This window comes from Rhinatrema bivittatum, chromosome 17, assembly GCF_901001135.1.
Source record: "Rhinatrema bivittatum chromosome 17, aRhiBiv1.1, whole genome shotgun sequence".
NCBI classification, from domain to species: Eukaryota; Metazoa; Chordata; class Amphibia; order Gymnophiona; family Rhinatrematidae; genus Rhinatrema; species Rhinatrema bivittatum.
Genome location: NC_042631.1, coordinates 19,481,923 through 19,497,915, shown reverse-complemented (window position 1 = coordinate 19,497,915; position 15,993 = coordinate 19,481,923). Strand labels below are relative to the sequence as shown.

At 42.1% G+C, this 15,993-nt stretch overlaps 1 protein-coding gene across 2 annotated transcripts in view; it reads right to left on the bottom strand.

Moving 5' to 3' along the window:
* Positions 1 to 15,993, bottom strand: part of DKK3 (dickkopf WNT signaling pathway inhibitor 3) — a 39,627-nt gene that overhangs the window by 18,017 nt on the left and 5,617 nt on the right. The window contains exons 3-4 of one of the 2 annotated variants that reach the window (XM_029582687.1): positions 11,583 to 11,726; positions 10,123 to 10,206 (exon numbers count right to left, since the gene is read on the bottom strand). In XM_029582687.1, coding sequence (XP_029438547.1) covers positions 10,123 to 10,206; positions 11,583 to 11,726 — 228 coding nt within the window. The remainder of the gene's footprint in view (positions 1 to 10,122; positions 10,207 to 11,582; positions 11,727 to 15,993) is intronic. The other variant, XM_029582688.1, reaches the window with a different exon arrangement.

The following is a 15,993-nucleotide window of genomic DNA, read 5'->3' as shown; positions in this document are numbered from 1 at the left end:
GGATGATCGCCGCCTCCAGCGGGATAAAAGGGTAAAGCTGCGGGCGCAAAGGGGCAGAGGAAACCAGAGCAGCTTTTCCGCATTGCCGAGCTTTTGCCCGCTGTCATCGAAATGCTGCTCTCAAGGTTACTCCTCCTTCAGCCTACGAAGCTTATCGATTTCTGCACCTGCCCTCTTAAAAGCAAGGACTAAAAACGAAACAGGAACTCACCATGGGATTTTTAAAAAGCCCATAGCAAGGACAAAAAAAAACAACACACAAAAACCCACAGTTCCGGGCTCCGTTTCGCGTCTGGTCACATCGGAGGAAATCTGACATTTAGGAAATGAAGGAAAGCCACTCCAAGTGCATATGGCTTATCTCATTAAAGCGGGTTATTAAATGCACGTCAGTCAGATGATTCATGTGCCAGTGCCACTGACGAGCCACAGCAGCTGCAGGCTTCAGAGCTGTTTTCAGCTGCTGACTTGTTTTTCCATGAGCAGCAAACCAGCCGGGCGTGCGTGGAGACTGCAGTCCTCCCTTTCTTCATATCCTTCCTTCTTTTCCATCACATCCCGGAGAGATGCTCTTGTTGCTAAGCGCCCAGGTAGACACAGACACAGACACACACACACTCTGTCTCTCTCTCTCTCCCCCCCTCCCCCATTATCTATTATGTTCTCTCTGCTTGGCCTGCCCCCTTCCCTCTGAAAACATAGGATGGATCAGTCTGGCAGCCCTGGCAACAGAGCTCTCACTGAAAACCTGGCTGGGATCCTGGGCAGGATTTAAGCTGAGCACTACAATGGCATCAGCTAAAGAGTTCCCACTTCCGTAGATTATTCAACAGAGGGTCCTCTCTGAGACAGGAGAAGCTGTCTGGCACAATGCGCACTCTTATTGTCATTAAGGAAGAGAGGACCCAGATAGGACAGTGACAGACATAGGAGAAATAGGTGCTGTGACCAGCTCCTCCCAGCGACCAAGCCCATGGTCCCAGCTCCTGAGCAGTTGGTTCTTTGGGCGCTGCTGGTCCATGTCTGCCGGCCACTTGTTGTCTTAGCAAGCTTGCAAGGTGCCATGAAAGGCACGCATTATGGACCAGCCCCGCTGCTGTGTTCAGCTGGCAGGCACGGTCTTTGCACAAAACTTTCCCGTTTTCATTCTCAGCACCAGGGGCAAGGTGTGGGTTCTGTTCCTGCTGCAGGTTCTATCTTCTGACCGAAAACAGATCCTACAATTCATTGCTGGTGAGGGAAAGTAAAAAGCAGTTTCATCTTATCACCTCAAAATGTCCAAACAGCACCTCAAAGACAAGCCAACATTGAAAACTTGAATCTGCTGGTGACAGACATAGGCAGCTGGGGTAATGTCAATATGCCCTTTAAGAGTAGAACTATATTTTGACTGTCATTCAGTGCACAGTACTAAGTCAACAAAGAGCTTTGTCTTTCTGAAATCTCAATTTGCCTTACATGCAACCAAGCATCCTAGCATCATGGATGCTGACATCTGGATGACACCAGGTAAGAGAATCCACCATAAAGGGCTGCTTTCCTCTCGGGAGACTTGTGCGGAGATCACATTTGCTGTTTGCTTTTAATTAAGCAAACAATGGCATCAGGTATGACGCGGCTTGTTTCGCTCTGGTTTAATTAACATTTTCTAGTTAAAATAAGTTCGGAGTTGCTGATGAGGTCTATGTGCGAGTGTGGCTTTCTTGCTTGACCACAAATATGACAAAGTCTTTCCTCGTTCTCGGTTTGTTCCCTCTTGCACAAACTTTCTCCTTAGAAAGTCTGCCAAGTGGTTTGTCGGAAACTAGTCCGCCTTGAGGGGTGATAACTAAAATTTCAATTAGCGGACACAGCGAGAGCTCGGTATAGTATGAACTTATCTGTGCAAAGTGACAAAGTCCTGCAGGCCATTCCTCACAGGGCGTTATCCGACACTGCAAATCCAGCCGGCTGCAGATGCTTCACGGGGGTCTTGTAAATGTGGACCTTAGCATCAAATGCACGGCACACCAGAGGCACTGATTGGAAAAGACTAGAAATGCAGGATCTGCTCATTTCTTTTTTTTTTTTTTAAAGAAACAGTTGCTTCCAACCTAACTCTGCGTGTTTTGCTTACCTTTGCATTTCAAATGGGAGAAAAAAGTGAAGGCAAGGAAAATGGAGCAATTGGAGGTGCTTTTGTGACTCATATGGGCTTTCTAATCCAAACTGGCATCAGCATCTCTTCCCATGCACAACACAAGAAGTGCCATGCTGGACCGGACCAATGGTCCATCGAGCCCAGCATTCCATTTCTGACAGTAGACAACTGGACTCATTTGGAAGAACCCGACAGAACCCAGTGGGGAGATCCAGTCACTGTTGCTCTCCACTGTGGTGATCCCCACTTCTAATTACTGTTAATGATCCTATTCTTCAAAAAAAACTTGTCCAAAGCTATTTTAAACCCAACTATACTATTAGCCTTGACAGCATCTTCCAGTAACACATTCTACAGCTTAACTACGTGTTAACCAGATAAAATACTTCCTTAAAAGTATAAAAGTTATAAATCTGCTATCAGTGCCCCCTACTTTTAGTGCTATTTGAAACGATAAATAACCAATTTTCTACCAACTTGTTCTACACCACTCATGATTTTATAAAGCTCTATCGTATCCCCTTTCAGTTCTCTTCTCCTACAGGGTGTGAACTATCCATATGAAGCTATGCAGCACTGTCCCTTGCATACTGCTCTGATATCTATATTAATGCCAAACAGTCTGTGATGAAATCTGAGATGTGGAATGCAGCTCTGGGCATGCATGTGGCGCCTCTTAACAATGTGGCACCTTCCAAGCACTGGACTATGGCAAGAGCCTTGGCTTCGTGCCCAGGATGCGGACAAGAGGCTGAGGGGCCTGTCTCATCACAACACAGCCACAGCTTCTAGAAACCGTTCTGCACTGTAGAGTCAGAAGAGTTACACATCAACAGGAGGCAAGACGTTATTTCCAAATCTACTACAGATAATGGACCAACAGTTCTAACTAATTAAAACCAGTAACATCACTGCAGCACGTCCTTGAATCAGATGTGTCTGTTTTGTTTTTTTTAAAAGACAAGAAGAAGAGAGAAGATAGCGGAGGCCTCGTCTACACCTTGGTGCCGGGACAGAAGCTTGGGCCGGGCCCCAGCCTAGGGATTAGGCCTAGGCTTTAGTGCTAGGACAGGGCCTCTGTGATCGTACTAGGCCTCGGCCTCAGAACCAGGTTTCAGGCCAGGCCCCCAGCATCAGGCCTAGGCCTCAGGGATTTTACATTTGTTTTTCAAAATGAAACAAAAAGTAAAACCAATGAAATCCCAATGGGTTTTCTTTCATTCTGTTTTGAAAACATGAAACAAAATGTTTTGACGAGCACTCCCACTATTGAGCAACCTTCACTGTGACCAGGGAGGGGTAAATTTTGTGTGTGGAGTTAGCGTTCTCAATCACTTTAAGAAGCTGGCTTCTATGTAATGGAGAAGCAGTCATTGCATCCACCTCTTCAGAGAAGCAAGGCATTTGCCTCTGAGCCCCTGAGAGTTTAGGTAGGGTTAATGCCACTCTCATAAGTGGCTTGTGAAGATTAAGTTGGGTCTAGACAGAGCCTGCGGTTTCAGACACTCTTTTCTGGATAATATTCTAATTAATTTGTAGCAGACTAACATGTAGGATGACCATAGTATTTCCTAACAGTTCTTTGGATTTCTACTAAGCTATATGCCAGCAATCAATCATAGAACAATTATTGGCTTAATTTCCCAATGTCATTTTACTTTAAGTGACAAGGTTGGTGTGGCACAAAAGCTTTTGAAATTTCCCGACATAAGGCAGAGTTAATGGAAGTGCTTTAGCATGTGTCTCAGTATGGATGCATAATATTTTACTCAGGGATATATAGACATGGCATTCAAGACCGGACAGTCTACAAGTGAGCCTTCAAAGATCATCTGCCCCCCTGATGCAGGCTTTGTCTGAAACATGACTTCATGTCAGGGTTTGTCTACATGAGCGTGCACACATTGAGATTAGTAATAACATTGGTTTTTGAAAGGTGACTCTGAATGACGTTGGCAGCTCACTTTTGTGTGTGTGATTTGGAAATTGATGACATCACAGTTTTTTCATGAGTGCTTTTTCAAGTTTATGAACAATGAGTAAAAATTTCTCTACATGCATTCTAGATTGAATGTTGTTAATTTGCTATAAGCAATATTAAATAAATGGGTTTTAAGGGCTCTTCAGAATGTTTAGGGTCATTAATGTTGCGTAGTTGAATAAGTAGTGAGTTCCAAAATACGGGTCCGGCTATTGAGAAAGCCCGTTCTCTGGTGGAGTCAAGGCGGGTTAGCTGGGAGGATTAGAATATCAAGTAACTATTGAGTGCTTAAAAGTAGAGTCCTACTAGGCGAATATAATTTAAGGATAGCCTTTGTGAATTAGGTTATGAATAGTTGAGGGCAATCTGTATTGAATTTGGTAGTGTAACAGAAGCCAATGTAAAGAGAAGAGAACTGGTGTAATGTCATCATGGATGCTGGTACAAGTCACTAAACATTCTTGCATAGTTGTGTACAATAGTTTTCCTGGCTCATATGATCCATCTCTATTGAATTGTTTTTTTAAACTTATGATAAATCTTTTTTTCAGTTAAAGTTCTATGATGAGACACAGGATGAAGATCTATGATTCAACAAAATGTGCCACTAGCTCAGATTGTGCCCCTAAAAGGTTCAGGGGTTGGTGTGCTTTTTCTTTTAAACCATACAAAATCACAAGAGAACAGTACACGAGTTTATATTTATTCATACTAAATGGGCAACACTTAAGTTTTAATCTTATAATATTCTTTACTCTCAGAATAAATAATTAAAAAATATTTCATGCTTCTCTCACCATCACATACACACTAATAAAAACCTAAGGCACATCCCTACTAACCCTCTCGCACTACGTACAATATAATATCTGAATGTGCAGATATCAGAAACGAATGGCAGGGTTCTTCCTATAACTACAAAGAGTCAAATATGAAACACTGATTCTCTATCACAATAATCATTCAAAGTGACAATTCGAACAATATTGTAAACCTCGAAGTCGCAGGCTTTCAAGGTGAAACCAATTTTGTGCAAAATGTCTTGAAAACCCAGACCTTGGAAGTAAAACTGGTTCAACTTCACACACTAAAGCACAGTTGTAAGCCTTAGAATCAGTCTTCCAAGGGGAGAGGACTCTGGCAGCTTCATTAAGATCTCCCTTTCACTAACTCAGAGAGAGGTGTGCATGAAGCTGAAAATCAGTCATCTTGAAGGACTGTGATATTTTAGAGGAAACCAAAGTTGTTTCATTTTGAAGGAGGATTGTGATAACAAGTAATTCGCATGAAGCCGGCGTCCTCTCCCCTTGCAGGACTGATTGTAAGGCGTACAACAATGCTTTGGTGCATGAAGCTGAACCAGTTTTACTTTCAAGGACTGGGTTTTCAAGACATTTGCATGAAATCGAAGTGGTTTCACCTTGAAAGCCTGTGACTTCGAGGTTTACAATATTGTTCGAATTGTCACTTTGAATGATTATTGTGATAGCAGAGAATCACTGTTTTATATTTGACTTTTTGTAGTTATAGGGGTCTGCACATTCAGATATTATATTGTATGTAGTGCGAGAGAGAGTTAGTATGAGTGTGTCAGGTTTTTATTAGTGTTTATGTGGTGGCGAGAAGCGTGAAATATAATATTTCTTTACTTTCAAAATAAATTAATAAGATTAAGATTTAGTGTTGCTCATTTGTATGAATATGAACTAGTGTACTATTCTTTTGTGGTTTGTATGATTTATATTGGTAAGAACAGGATAATGTTTTTTGTTAGTGGCAACAATGCCTTTTTTTAAAACCAGCTCATCACAGCTAATAATGATGGGAAACCCTGCAGGCAGGACTTTCCTTCCCTGTGATATTTAGTTTACACATACAGTGGAGATGTCTAAGGGCCAATATGTCAGAACTTGCTTCAAGCAAAACTAGACTTGCATTCAGAGCAATAGCCATATTGTTTCGGTAACCTGTGCTCTAGGCCTAGATTAAATGCAACTCTCAATTCTTCCATTCATTTTTTGCCTACCGGCACCAGGGAAATTGGCCACAACAAAACTATTTGTATCATCTCCCCAAAGACTGAGGTCTAGAATGAGTCACACTGGTGAGTCAGGAGGATTAATCCCCTTTGAAGTGCCTGGAAGGCAGGATATAAATAAATAAATAAGGTTATGGAGAACCGTCTGCCATCCATAAAGCCAGATAATCAGAAACAAAAAAACCACAGCTATGAAAACTAAAAAAAAAAAAAAACAACTGGAAAAGGCCTGAGCCACAGTGAATTGTGGAAAGCCCAGGCACAGCTACAAGTGCTGCTTTTGATGCTGGGGCTCCATGAACTGCTCCAGATGACAGCCAGGTAACACCAGAAAAACAAACAAACAAAAAAAAAAAACTCACTACAGCAAACTGCCAGGAAAGCATGCGAGTAATAAGACCTGAAAAAAAGAACAAAATAAAAAAAGCTCAAAACAAAAATCTGCAAGGATGGTGGAACTGCAGGAAAAAAAGAGCCACTGCCTAAATGGCCTCTGTTCCAGAAATAAAAAGTGTATGGTGCGGGATGTACGATTTGCACTCGGCGGGTTATAAATTGAAAAAAAATAAAAATAAAGAATTAATAATTATTCTGCCGATTAGAAAGCAATCATGAAAACCACAGGCAAAGTCCGAGGGGATAGCCAATGGCACTATTTCAGCACACTTTTTGGATCTCTTTCACAACGGGGCAGATCTTAAAACATACGCACAGGCATAGATTTGTTCGCGCAACCCGAACAAATCTACGCCCGATTTTATAACATGCGCTCGCTGCCGTAACAAGAACAGAGAATCTGACAGCAGATAAGGACTGTATGGCCCCATGCAGTCTACTCTTTTTTTTTTTTTTACAATCCCAGAGACCTCAACTGGATCTCTGGCCTTCACCATGAAAATTAAAGTTCTCATGCCTCTCCTGTAGCCTTGTTATGTCCAATTAATGTTGCCTGCTGCAGCCAGCTGTGCTACAGACTTGGTCCAAGGGTCTCACGTGCACATGTCAAATTGATTTCTCAGCCTTTGGTGAGCTGAAGCCATTTCTTAGTTATTTAAGAAAGGCCTTGAATTACAAGAGGCCCTGTAACTCTTTTGTTGACCATCATTTCCACTGCCTGTGGATTTTGAATATTTGCCAGCCTGGGAATTACACGAGATAGCTCAAACTGGTAAAAGGGACACACTGGTCATGAAAGGCTAAGAACCACTGAATAGTGGATTACGGGCCCCAGCATCTGCAGGAGATCTTAGGAAGGGACTTTGGTAAACGGTGGAGCTGGTAGAACAAGTTTACTCAAGAGCTGAGTAAATGCAAAATGAAATAAGAGGCAAATGCAACAGAAATTTGATAATTCCACAACTTATCCAGAGAGGCACCTGGAACCTGGATAGACAGAATGTTACAACCTGCCAAGAACTAAGCAAGAGACGCCAGGGAGCAGAGGCACCTGGAACCTGGATAGACAGAATGTTACAACCTGCCAAGAACTAAGCAAGAGAAGCCAGGGAGCAGAGGCACCTGGAACCTGGATAGACAGAATGTTACAACCTGCCAAGAACTAAGCAAGAGACACCAGAGAGCATAGGCACCTGGAACCTGGATAGACAGAATGTTACAACCTGCCAAGAACTAAGCAAGAGACGCCAGGGAGCAGAGGCCCGTGCCATTCTGGAATTTCAGCAGTTTGCTGGGAGATCTGCTAGAAATGTTGGTATCTCCATTCTCTATCTGAAAACTTTTTCTCTTATTACACAAAATATCCTACTAGCATAATTTTTTTTTTTTTTTAAAGGAACTGATAATCATTATTCATTTGTTTCATGTCATGGAGGCATGAGAGTGTCGATACCAATGAAAACAAACTGAACAAAATATCCTCACTTCCTAGCTCATCTGACTTAACTTAGCAATATATATATATATATACAGCCCACAGGGCCACGGATATTCACAGCCCCTGGTTTCCTGCAGCAAATTTTTCAAGATTCTGTAGCAAAAAGTTAGCAAATCTGGTGACAGATTTTTCAAAATTCTGTGGCAAATTTGCACGGTTGTGCATAAGGTTTCACATTTCTTACTATGCAAAAATCTGTTTCTATTGAAAAGCTTTCACTTTTTTTTTTTTAATAATTTCATCGACCCTTCCCCTTGTGCCTGGGAGTTCCGCTTGCCACCATCCAGCCGGCTATGGCCCTGTTGGCACCCTGCAGAGGGTGATGAGTTTGTGCCTAAGAGAGAGGGAAGGTAACTGCTCTTCCGGCAGCAGCCTCCACCAGCGACAGAAGGGCTAATCCACTGCAAGACACATCCCCTCTAACCCGCAGAGCTAGCAAGGGATCCTTGTGCTGCCCAGGGGTACTGTCTGGCGTGGGGGATTCCATAACTAATGGAAAATGGGGAATCATTTGCTATATAAAAATACATTTACATGCACATGAGCTGCTTTGCTAGTCTTTAGTTTAATTTTTTTGGGGCTAATGCTTTTACCAAATGCTGTAATCTAATATTTTGAAGCTTTCCAATACAGCAATGTCTGTTATCAATTGGCATGGATGTCTAATTATTTGTATGTTTTGTCTGCTCTACACACTTGTATACATTGTTGCCAATTAGGAAACAATTGTTTCACTTTTCAAATAGCAACATTGCTCTTTCATTCTGCAAACAGCAACATTGTATTTACCCCGGTTCATAGTCTTTAACAAAGGTTTTTTCAATAATTTTTATATACATTTATCATTAGTGCTCCTCTCCCAGCAGTTGGTTTGTTTTGGGTGTATTTTTTTTCAAGCACTTTATCTTGTATTAGCCTATATATATATATATATATATATATATATATATATAAAATGGTGCAAAACTTCTCCACATAAAGATACATTTATATAAAAAAATAGAATGTTTTCTCCTCAGGTGGAATCAGGGTAAAGACAGGAAAAATAGGGACCAGCTAGTTTCCAATGTTGTCGCAAAAAAAAGAGCTAGCTGTAAAGTACCACAAGTTATACGGATAATATTCTGAGTTAATATTAAAAACCAATCTTTATTCTACTAATGGTTTGAAATTTCAAATAATATTTAATATGGAGACAAAAACCTCAGAACTGGTAAACCAAGTAATTTTTACAATGGTTTTTTGAACCAGTAAGCTCAATCATAGGTTTCAGTATGTCTCCCTTTTTTTGTTTTTCTTAAAAATGGTTTCACTTCTTAGCGTGATGAGATTTAATATTCTTACAAATGTTTCAAAATCAATGATGAATTCTCTTTTTTGGTGAAACTTTTCAAACCATTAGTGGAATCAGGGTAAAAACAGCCATGGTAGCACTGGGAAAGGGCAATTCTATATTTTCACTATTAGAAGGGGTTGGGAGAGATGTTTCTTTAAGCTCCCCTGTGCCCTGATGATTGACCTGTTTGTTGGCCATGCTGATTGGCTCCCTCTGACAGCCAGTCAGCTTGCAAATCAGTGGTTCTGGGCTGAGATAGGACACATGAAATCATCCCTTGAAGGCACTCCACACTGTCAGATTATTGAATTTTGCAGAAGGGGAGCTTCAAGTTTGTTGATTGTGCAGAGGCTTGTAAATTATGCCTCAATCTAATTATGCGATTTCTCCTGTGGGGCTTGCAGGATAGTGGAAGCCTGGAGGCAGTGCTTACATTATATTCTGTGGAAATTATTACTGGTTAGGGAGCTTCCCAAACCCATCCATGAGGACCCCACAGCCAGTTGGGTTTACAGGATCTCCACCATGAATTTTCAGGAAATAGAGAGTGTATGCAAATTTGTCTCCTACATATTCACTGTGGAGATCCCGAAACCCTCAGGACAGGCTTTGATAAAAATTCCCAGAAGCCCTGCTATTGGGATGGAGGTCATGCTGCAGGGAGTTGACCAGTATCAATGTGAGGGCTCTTTTGCTGTGCTGGGGGGGGGGGGGGTTTATAAATATGACTTACATGGTTTCTTTTGCCGTCTTCCCCTTTTATAGATGTAATGACTGTCTCAGAATAGATGGTGGATCCAGTTTTATTATCCGTCAGCTAAGTAAGACAAAATGGAAACAAGATGAATTAAGATTACAAATTATATCAACTGAGTCATACGTCCTTTTTAAATCCTTCTGTGTGGTGGGGGGCATTTTGTTTTTAATTTCCTTCTTTCACAAATCTTCATGCATATGGGCTAAAGCTGTTGTATTCATTTTGACTCTCTGCACACAGGGACAGGAACGTCTGCTTATTTTTACTGTTCCTGTACTTTTATGTAATATATGAGACCCTCAGACTGCTAGATTTTTAATGCAGCACAAAGAATACGGTTGCAACAGACTCGCCTTTATTAGTGCAAGGCACGGAAGTGAGCATGTGATAGATAGAATGAGTGCACCGCCACAAACCTTTTAAGGGCATCCCCCTCACCCCTTGGTGGTGGTGTCCTTCCATTACCACAGTTTGAGTTATGTTGTAAGAACTTTGTTGTAGAGCTAACCTCCTCCATCTGAGTGACTGTCAGGTGCCTGGACCTTTATCAGCCTTGCTGCCCTCCCCCCTTCCTTCTTGGGAGCTCTCTCTTCAGTTGGTTCTGAAAGCGTCTGACTGGGCATTCACTGCACTTCAGGGTTCCTGACTGATCTTTTTGGCATCCTCCTCTAATTGCAGGGACTGTATCACGTCCTCTTCCTGGGAAACGCTGTTATTGCAACAAGAGCTCAGCTCAGACCTGGACTTCTACTGCAGCTTATTCCTGCCCACCTTTTGCTTTTCCTCACTTAACTCTCCTTCAACTGATTCCTGGGCTGTTGGCCATAGCCTGACCACAGCTCTGCCTGTTTCCTGTGGTCTGCATACTCAGACTGCCTGAAGGGGCAGATCCCCAACAGTTTGGACTATAATTTGCGCCAGTCTTATATTTACCCTATTACCTTGGTTGCCCTCACCCTGACCTAAATGTTACAGTAACCTGTGCTAACCATTGCCTCTATCCCTATACTGAGCTTCCATCTTGCAAAGGCACAGAATACAGTCAGCATAACATTAAATGAATAAGCATTGATAAAGAAAGGTAGAAATGTTCTCCTTTGTAACCCAGTCCCTACCAGGAATGAGGTACTCATGCATTTCTCCCCTCTCTGGGGCAGTTTGAACTAATCACTCAATTGATATTGATAATTATAAAGATCTACCCACTGCTAGGCAGTACCACACGCTGTATCTGGAAGAGCTGTTACAGCAATAAGCTACGTGCATTTGGATTTATTTTTTTTTTTGGTTTCCTGAGATCTTGTAATCTGAACGGGTGTGGAAAACGTAAAGCTTTGGGTCTTTTTCTATAAAACATGATTGGCTTCTGCATACCAAGAGCTTGCATTGACGTTAATACCGCACTTAAAGGACCACAGCACTCTGTCCAGATTTACCTTGTCAATTTCCTGATGGGTATGAATAGTTTTATTTCCAATCTTGGTTTCTGTATTAGATTCATTGTGGTAAGTGGGGGGTAACTTTTCAAAGTTCACGTCAGCTATTTTCTTGGCAGCACTTTCTTCCGCCTCCATCTGCAACTTGATCAAAGCATTCGTTAGCTCATGGTGTCTAGCGTCAGAAATGCATGTAAATTCATTTTGCTTATGGTAAATGAAGCAGTAATCAATCTTCTCTTTCCTCAATTAAAATCATGCTAAGAGAAGTTCACTAGATTTCCTGTATATGTGTTCCTGCTGTTTCATGCTTAATCAGTGAAATCCTCACTGCACAAACACTTCACTAGCTGCTACAACTCAAACCCGCACGCTGCTGTTATTTGTGATACATAGAGACACAATTGTGCACTCTAATACTGCAGATAGAGGCTCATGGTTCCAGGCAAGCTAGATTAGTGCATTTGCTAGGTGCATTAGGCACTACTGTTCTTCAGATCATCAGTTCCCAGATGGCCAGCAGGGTTGCCGGTTAGCATCAGGGATGATGGTGTGTTTTACTGATGTAGATATGTGGCAACTGGGAACTGAATCAAAGCCAAATACACCATATCATTCACAGACAGATTTCAGGTATCCTATATATTCAACATTTCTGTCATTAACCTCCTCAACTGATGGACACAGGAAAGTCAGGTGAGCAGTGTCCTGTAAAAATATAGACTTATGGCCTACACTAATGGGTAATGAGTCAAGACTAATTGATCCCAAGTACATTTCTACTTGTAACCAAACCGTTGTAGCAATTTGCTATACTACTGGGGTGCAAATTCAGCCTCTAGCAGTCCCCTCCTTTCTATGAGAGAGCCAGGCTGCGAAAGCTGGCAGGCACACAAGGAACATTATTGGATTTCTCTGAAAGATGGTAATACCGCCTTGCAGGCCAATTTGATTGTTTGCATAAATGTTATTTGTCTGTCGCTTGTTCTTTAGAAAGTGCCATGCTGGGTCAGACCAAGGGTCCATCAAGCCCAGCATCCTGTTTCCAACAGTGGCCGATCCAGGCAATCTGCATATCTGCACACTAATGCTCTTTTTCTCAGTATGATAAGTTTATTTTTAAAAGTGAATCATCATCATCTATAGGCAGAGCTGGCTACTGATTCCCAGCTATAAAATGCATCCTAAGTGCTCAGTAGCTTGGTTTACCAGCACTGACTTTGTTGGTTTTCTGTCTTAACTCACAACAACTGTTGAGGTTTTTTGTGCCTATTACCGAATTAGAATTTTCTCCCACCTTCAGCTCTTTACAGAAAGGATACTTATTCACACCATCAAAACCATTTATGCACTAAATAAAGACATTATGCTGGATCAGGAAGCCAAACCTGTATTAGCAGGATGCACAGAGACTGGTCCAGTTTCATTCTCTTTTTATGTCTAAAAGATGCACAAGCTAAGCCATCCAAAATTTAGTGGGCAAATGCAGCAAGAATATAGGCCACAACTAGCATTCTTTAATTAGAAAAATATTGTGCATTAAACAAACATTGCATAGGGAAATTGACACTACAAAGCATAGCCCTGCTGCAGAGTGATTCAATTAGGCTGTGGTTAGGTTACATTCTGTTCTCCCAAAATCTTACAAGACAGCAGACCTCTAGCTCCTACACAGGAATGTTTTTCCCAGTATCACTACCCTGATGGTCCAGTAGAAGTGTCCCCCTTCCAGAGTAGATCGAATTGGACCAGTCTTCCTGGCGGGCAGCACTGAGCACCGTGAACATGAACGGCAGCAAGACGGACTGTGCAACAGACTTGCATCACGGCTACACATGGAAATCAATGCATTAAACAGTTCCAGCCACCCCAAACTGACAAGCCCAGCGCATACAAATGGCACGGCAAATGAGTAACTCTGGTTTGCTCTGACACTGGGGCCGATGCAAAAAAAAAAAAAGCATGGAAAACGGGCGCTGAAAAGGCAGCGCCCGCTTTAACGAGCACATGGCCCCCGCAAGGGGGGGGGGCTCCATGCTATAATGTAATTAGGGGGTCACGTTAGCAAGGAGGTGCTAGAGATGCTCTGGAGCCCCTAGCACCTCCTCGCCAACACGAACCTGCTGCGGCTGCCAGTTACGAAAACTGATGCCGAGTTTACCGGCGTCGGTCTTCCTAACTCGGCGGTCTGCCGAGGTATTTTCTTTTCTACTTAAGTACAGAAAAGCAGGTTTTTTTTCCTGCTTTCCTGTATTTCTTTTACATGCACTCAGCTATTGATGCCTGCTCCAGGCAGGTGTTAATATCCGAGAGCTAAATGTGCGTCTGAGAAGCACACTTTTTTTTTTGGAATGCGGAGTGAATGAATAATCGCCTCATTCACATGCGATGAGCATTATCGCATTCACTCTGCGTCAGATGAGAGTTAAATAGGCGCTAATCCCCCTATTGCATTAGGGGGTGGATTAGTGCCCATTTATCCTGCTGCGGGTTATACAGTGCGCTCAGCTGAGCGCACTGTATTGCATCAGCCCCACTGAGTTTTGTGCTGCAGGGTTGGAAGGGGGAAAGGGTCTGACAAGATAAAATGAGAATTATAACAGCCACATTTTATCAGAAGCAGGATGTCACATCTTTGAAAGAATGCTATTAAAACCCTGTAGCTACCATGATAGTCTACTTTTACTACTACAACAAAAAAAAAGTGAGTGTATATTCATTATCTTTTTAAATAAAAAAAAAGAGTAACAAATCACTAAGATACAAGGAATTACTTTTATTGTCAGTGGATTTTAAACTAGCTTGCTATATTCTTACTCTGTATTCAGCCTGAGTCACAAATTCCTAAGACAGAATGAGATCTGTGATGTCACAGCCCTACTGAGACTCCAGCAGTGGAAAACATATGAAGTTAGTGACAGACCGTGCTCATTCCATGGGTGCCATCTTGGCCAGTGTTCGCATAACAAAGCTGGCAGTCTACCAATGCAGTTGTCCTCATGTCTTTACAAGTGCTGCCTTCCCAGGACTGCCAGCATCAGGTGGATGGACAGGGTTCCTAACACCGAGGTACTTCACGCATGCTAACAGCAGCTCGGCAGGCTGGCCATGTTAGGTGTATAGACAACACCCATAATTACCAAAATAGGCAACAACTGTGAAGGGGACGATTTAAAAAAGTATAAAGTCTAAGGAGGACCCATAGAATGGCACGCAGGCTGCACAACTCTGACTTCTGCTCAGCCACAGAAGGTGCAGAGGGGCAGACTTGATAGCCCGCATGGCCTTTTTCCAATGGGACGCAGTGGCTTCAGATTTACCACATGAGCATCTCGTCACCAACGGATGAGTGTCAGAGCTGCAGCGTAGCTCTACATCCATACGATCCTCTGTCTGAATGTGATCTCTGTGGAGGACTGCCGTTCGAGAATTGGCCTATATTCACATAAAAAGCATCATCGCTGAAGAAATCTGTGGATTGACAGCTCACACTGGGAGACTGTCCAGACAAAGACAGAACAAAGATATCCCTGAGAATCCTTTGAGGGTGAGAACATTCATGTGCACTTTCTCCTCCACAGGCACAGAACTGGAGAAAACAGGATTTTTTCCTACATATTAAGTAGAATTCTACTCTTACCTTTCAACAAAAGGAAAGATGGATTACACTACTGTGGTTGCTCTAACAAAATGGAGATGGGCATGAATACTGTAAGAAAACAAGTACAGATTTGAAGACAATAGATAGCAGACTGTCAGAATTCTCCCCTCCCCCATAGGGTGTACCTCACATCTTTCTGACAGTAATTGTGCTGTTTGTCCACAAATTGCGTAGGACAAAGGCACATCACGAGAACCCAGCAGTTTGCAAAGACTGTACATTTTTTTTTCTTACATTGCTCCATTCTCCAATTTACTTTACAGACAAACAATATGGTTACTATTATCCAATTAAAACAGAAAACAATTTTATCAAGCCCAGAAGAATGAAAGACTGAGCTGATCATGCCCAGATTTAAACCCATCAGCCAGTGGTTCACACAGATGTTACTCTACCAGCAGCTCGCTCTCTCTGGCTACCTGACATTTTTTGTGTGTGTATAATATTCTGCGCTGTGACAGCTGTAAAGCAAGGCTCACTCAAACAACCAACCAGATTTAACAAGCATTTTAGAAGTTTCCATGAGGAACAGAATTATGGGCTACAGGGTTGTTTTTTTTTGTTTTTTTAATGGAGTACATCTGATGAGCAGGTTATTACAAACCAAATACATACTATCAAGTGTCTGTATACAAATGCTAAAAGTCTAAAATATAAGATGGGATAGATAGAATGCATAGCCCTAAATGAAGAGGTAGATATACAGTAATCACCCTATCATAGTAGTTAGAGCCGCAGGCTATGAACCAT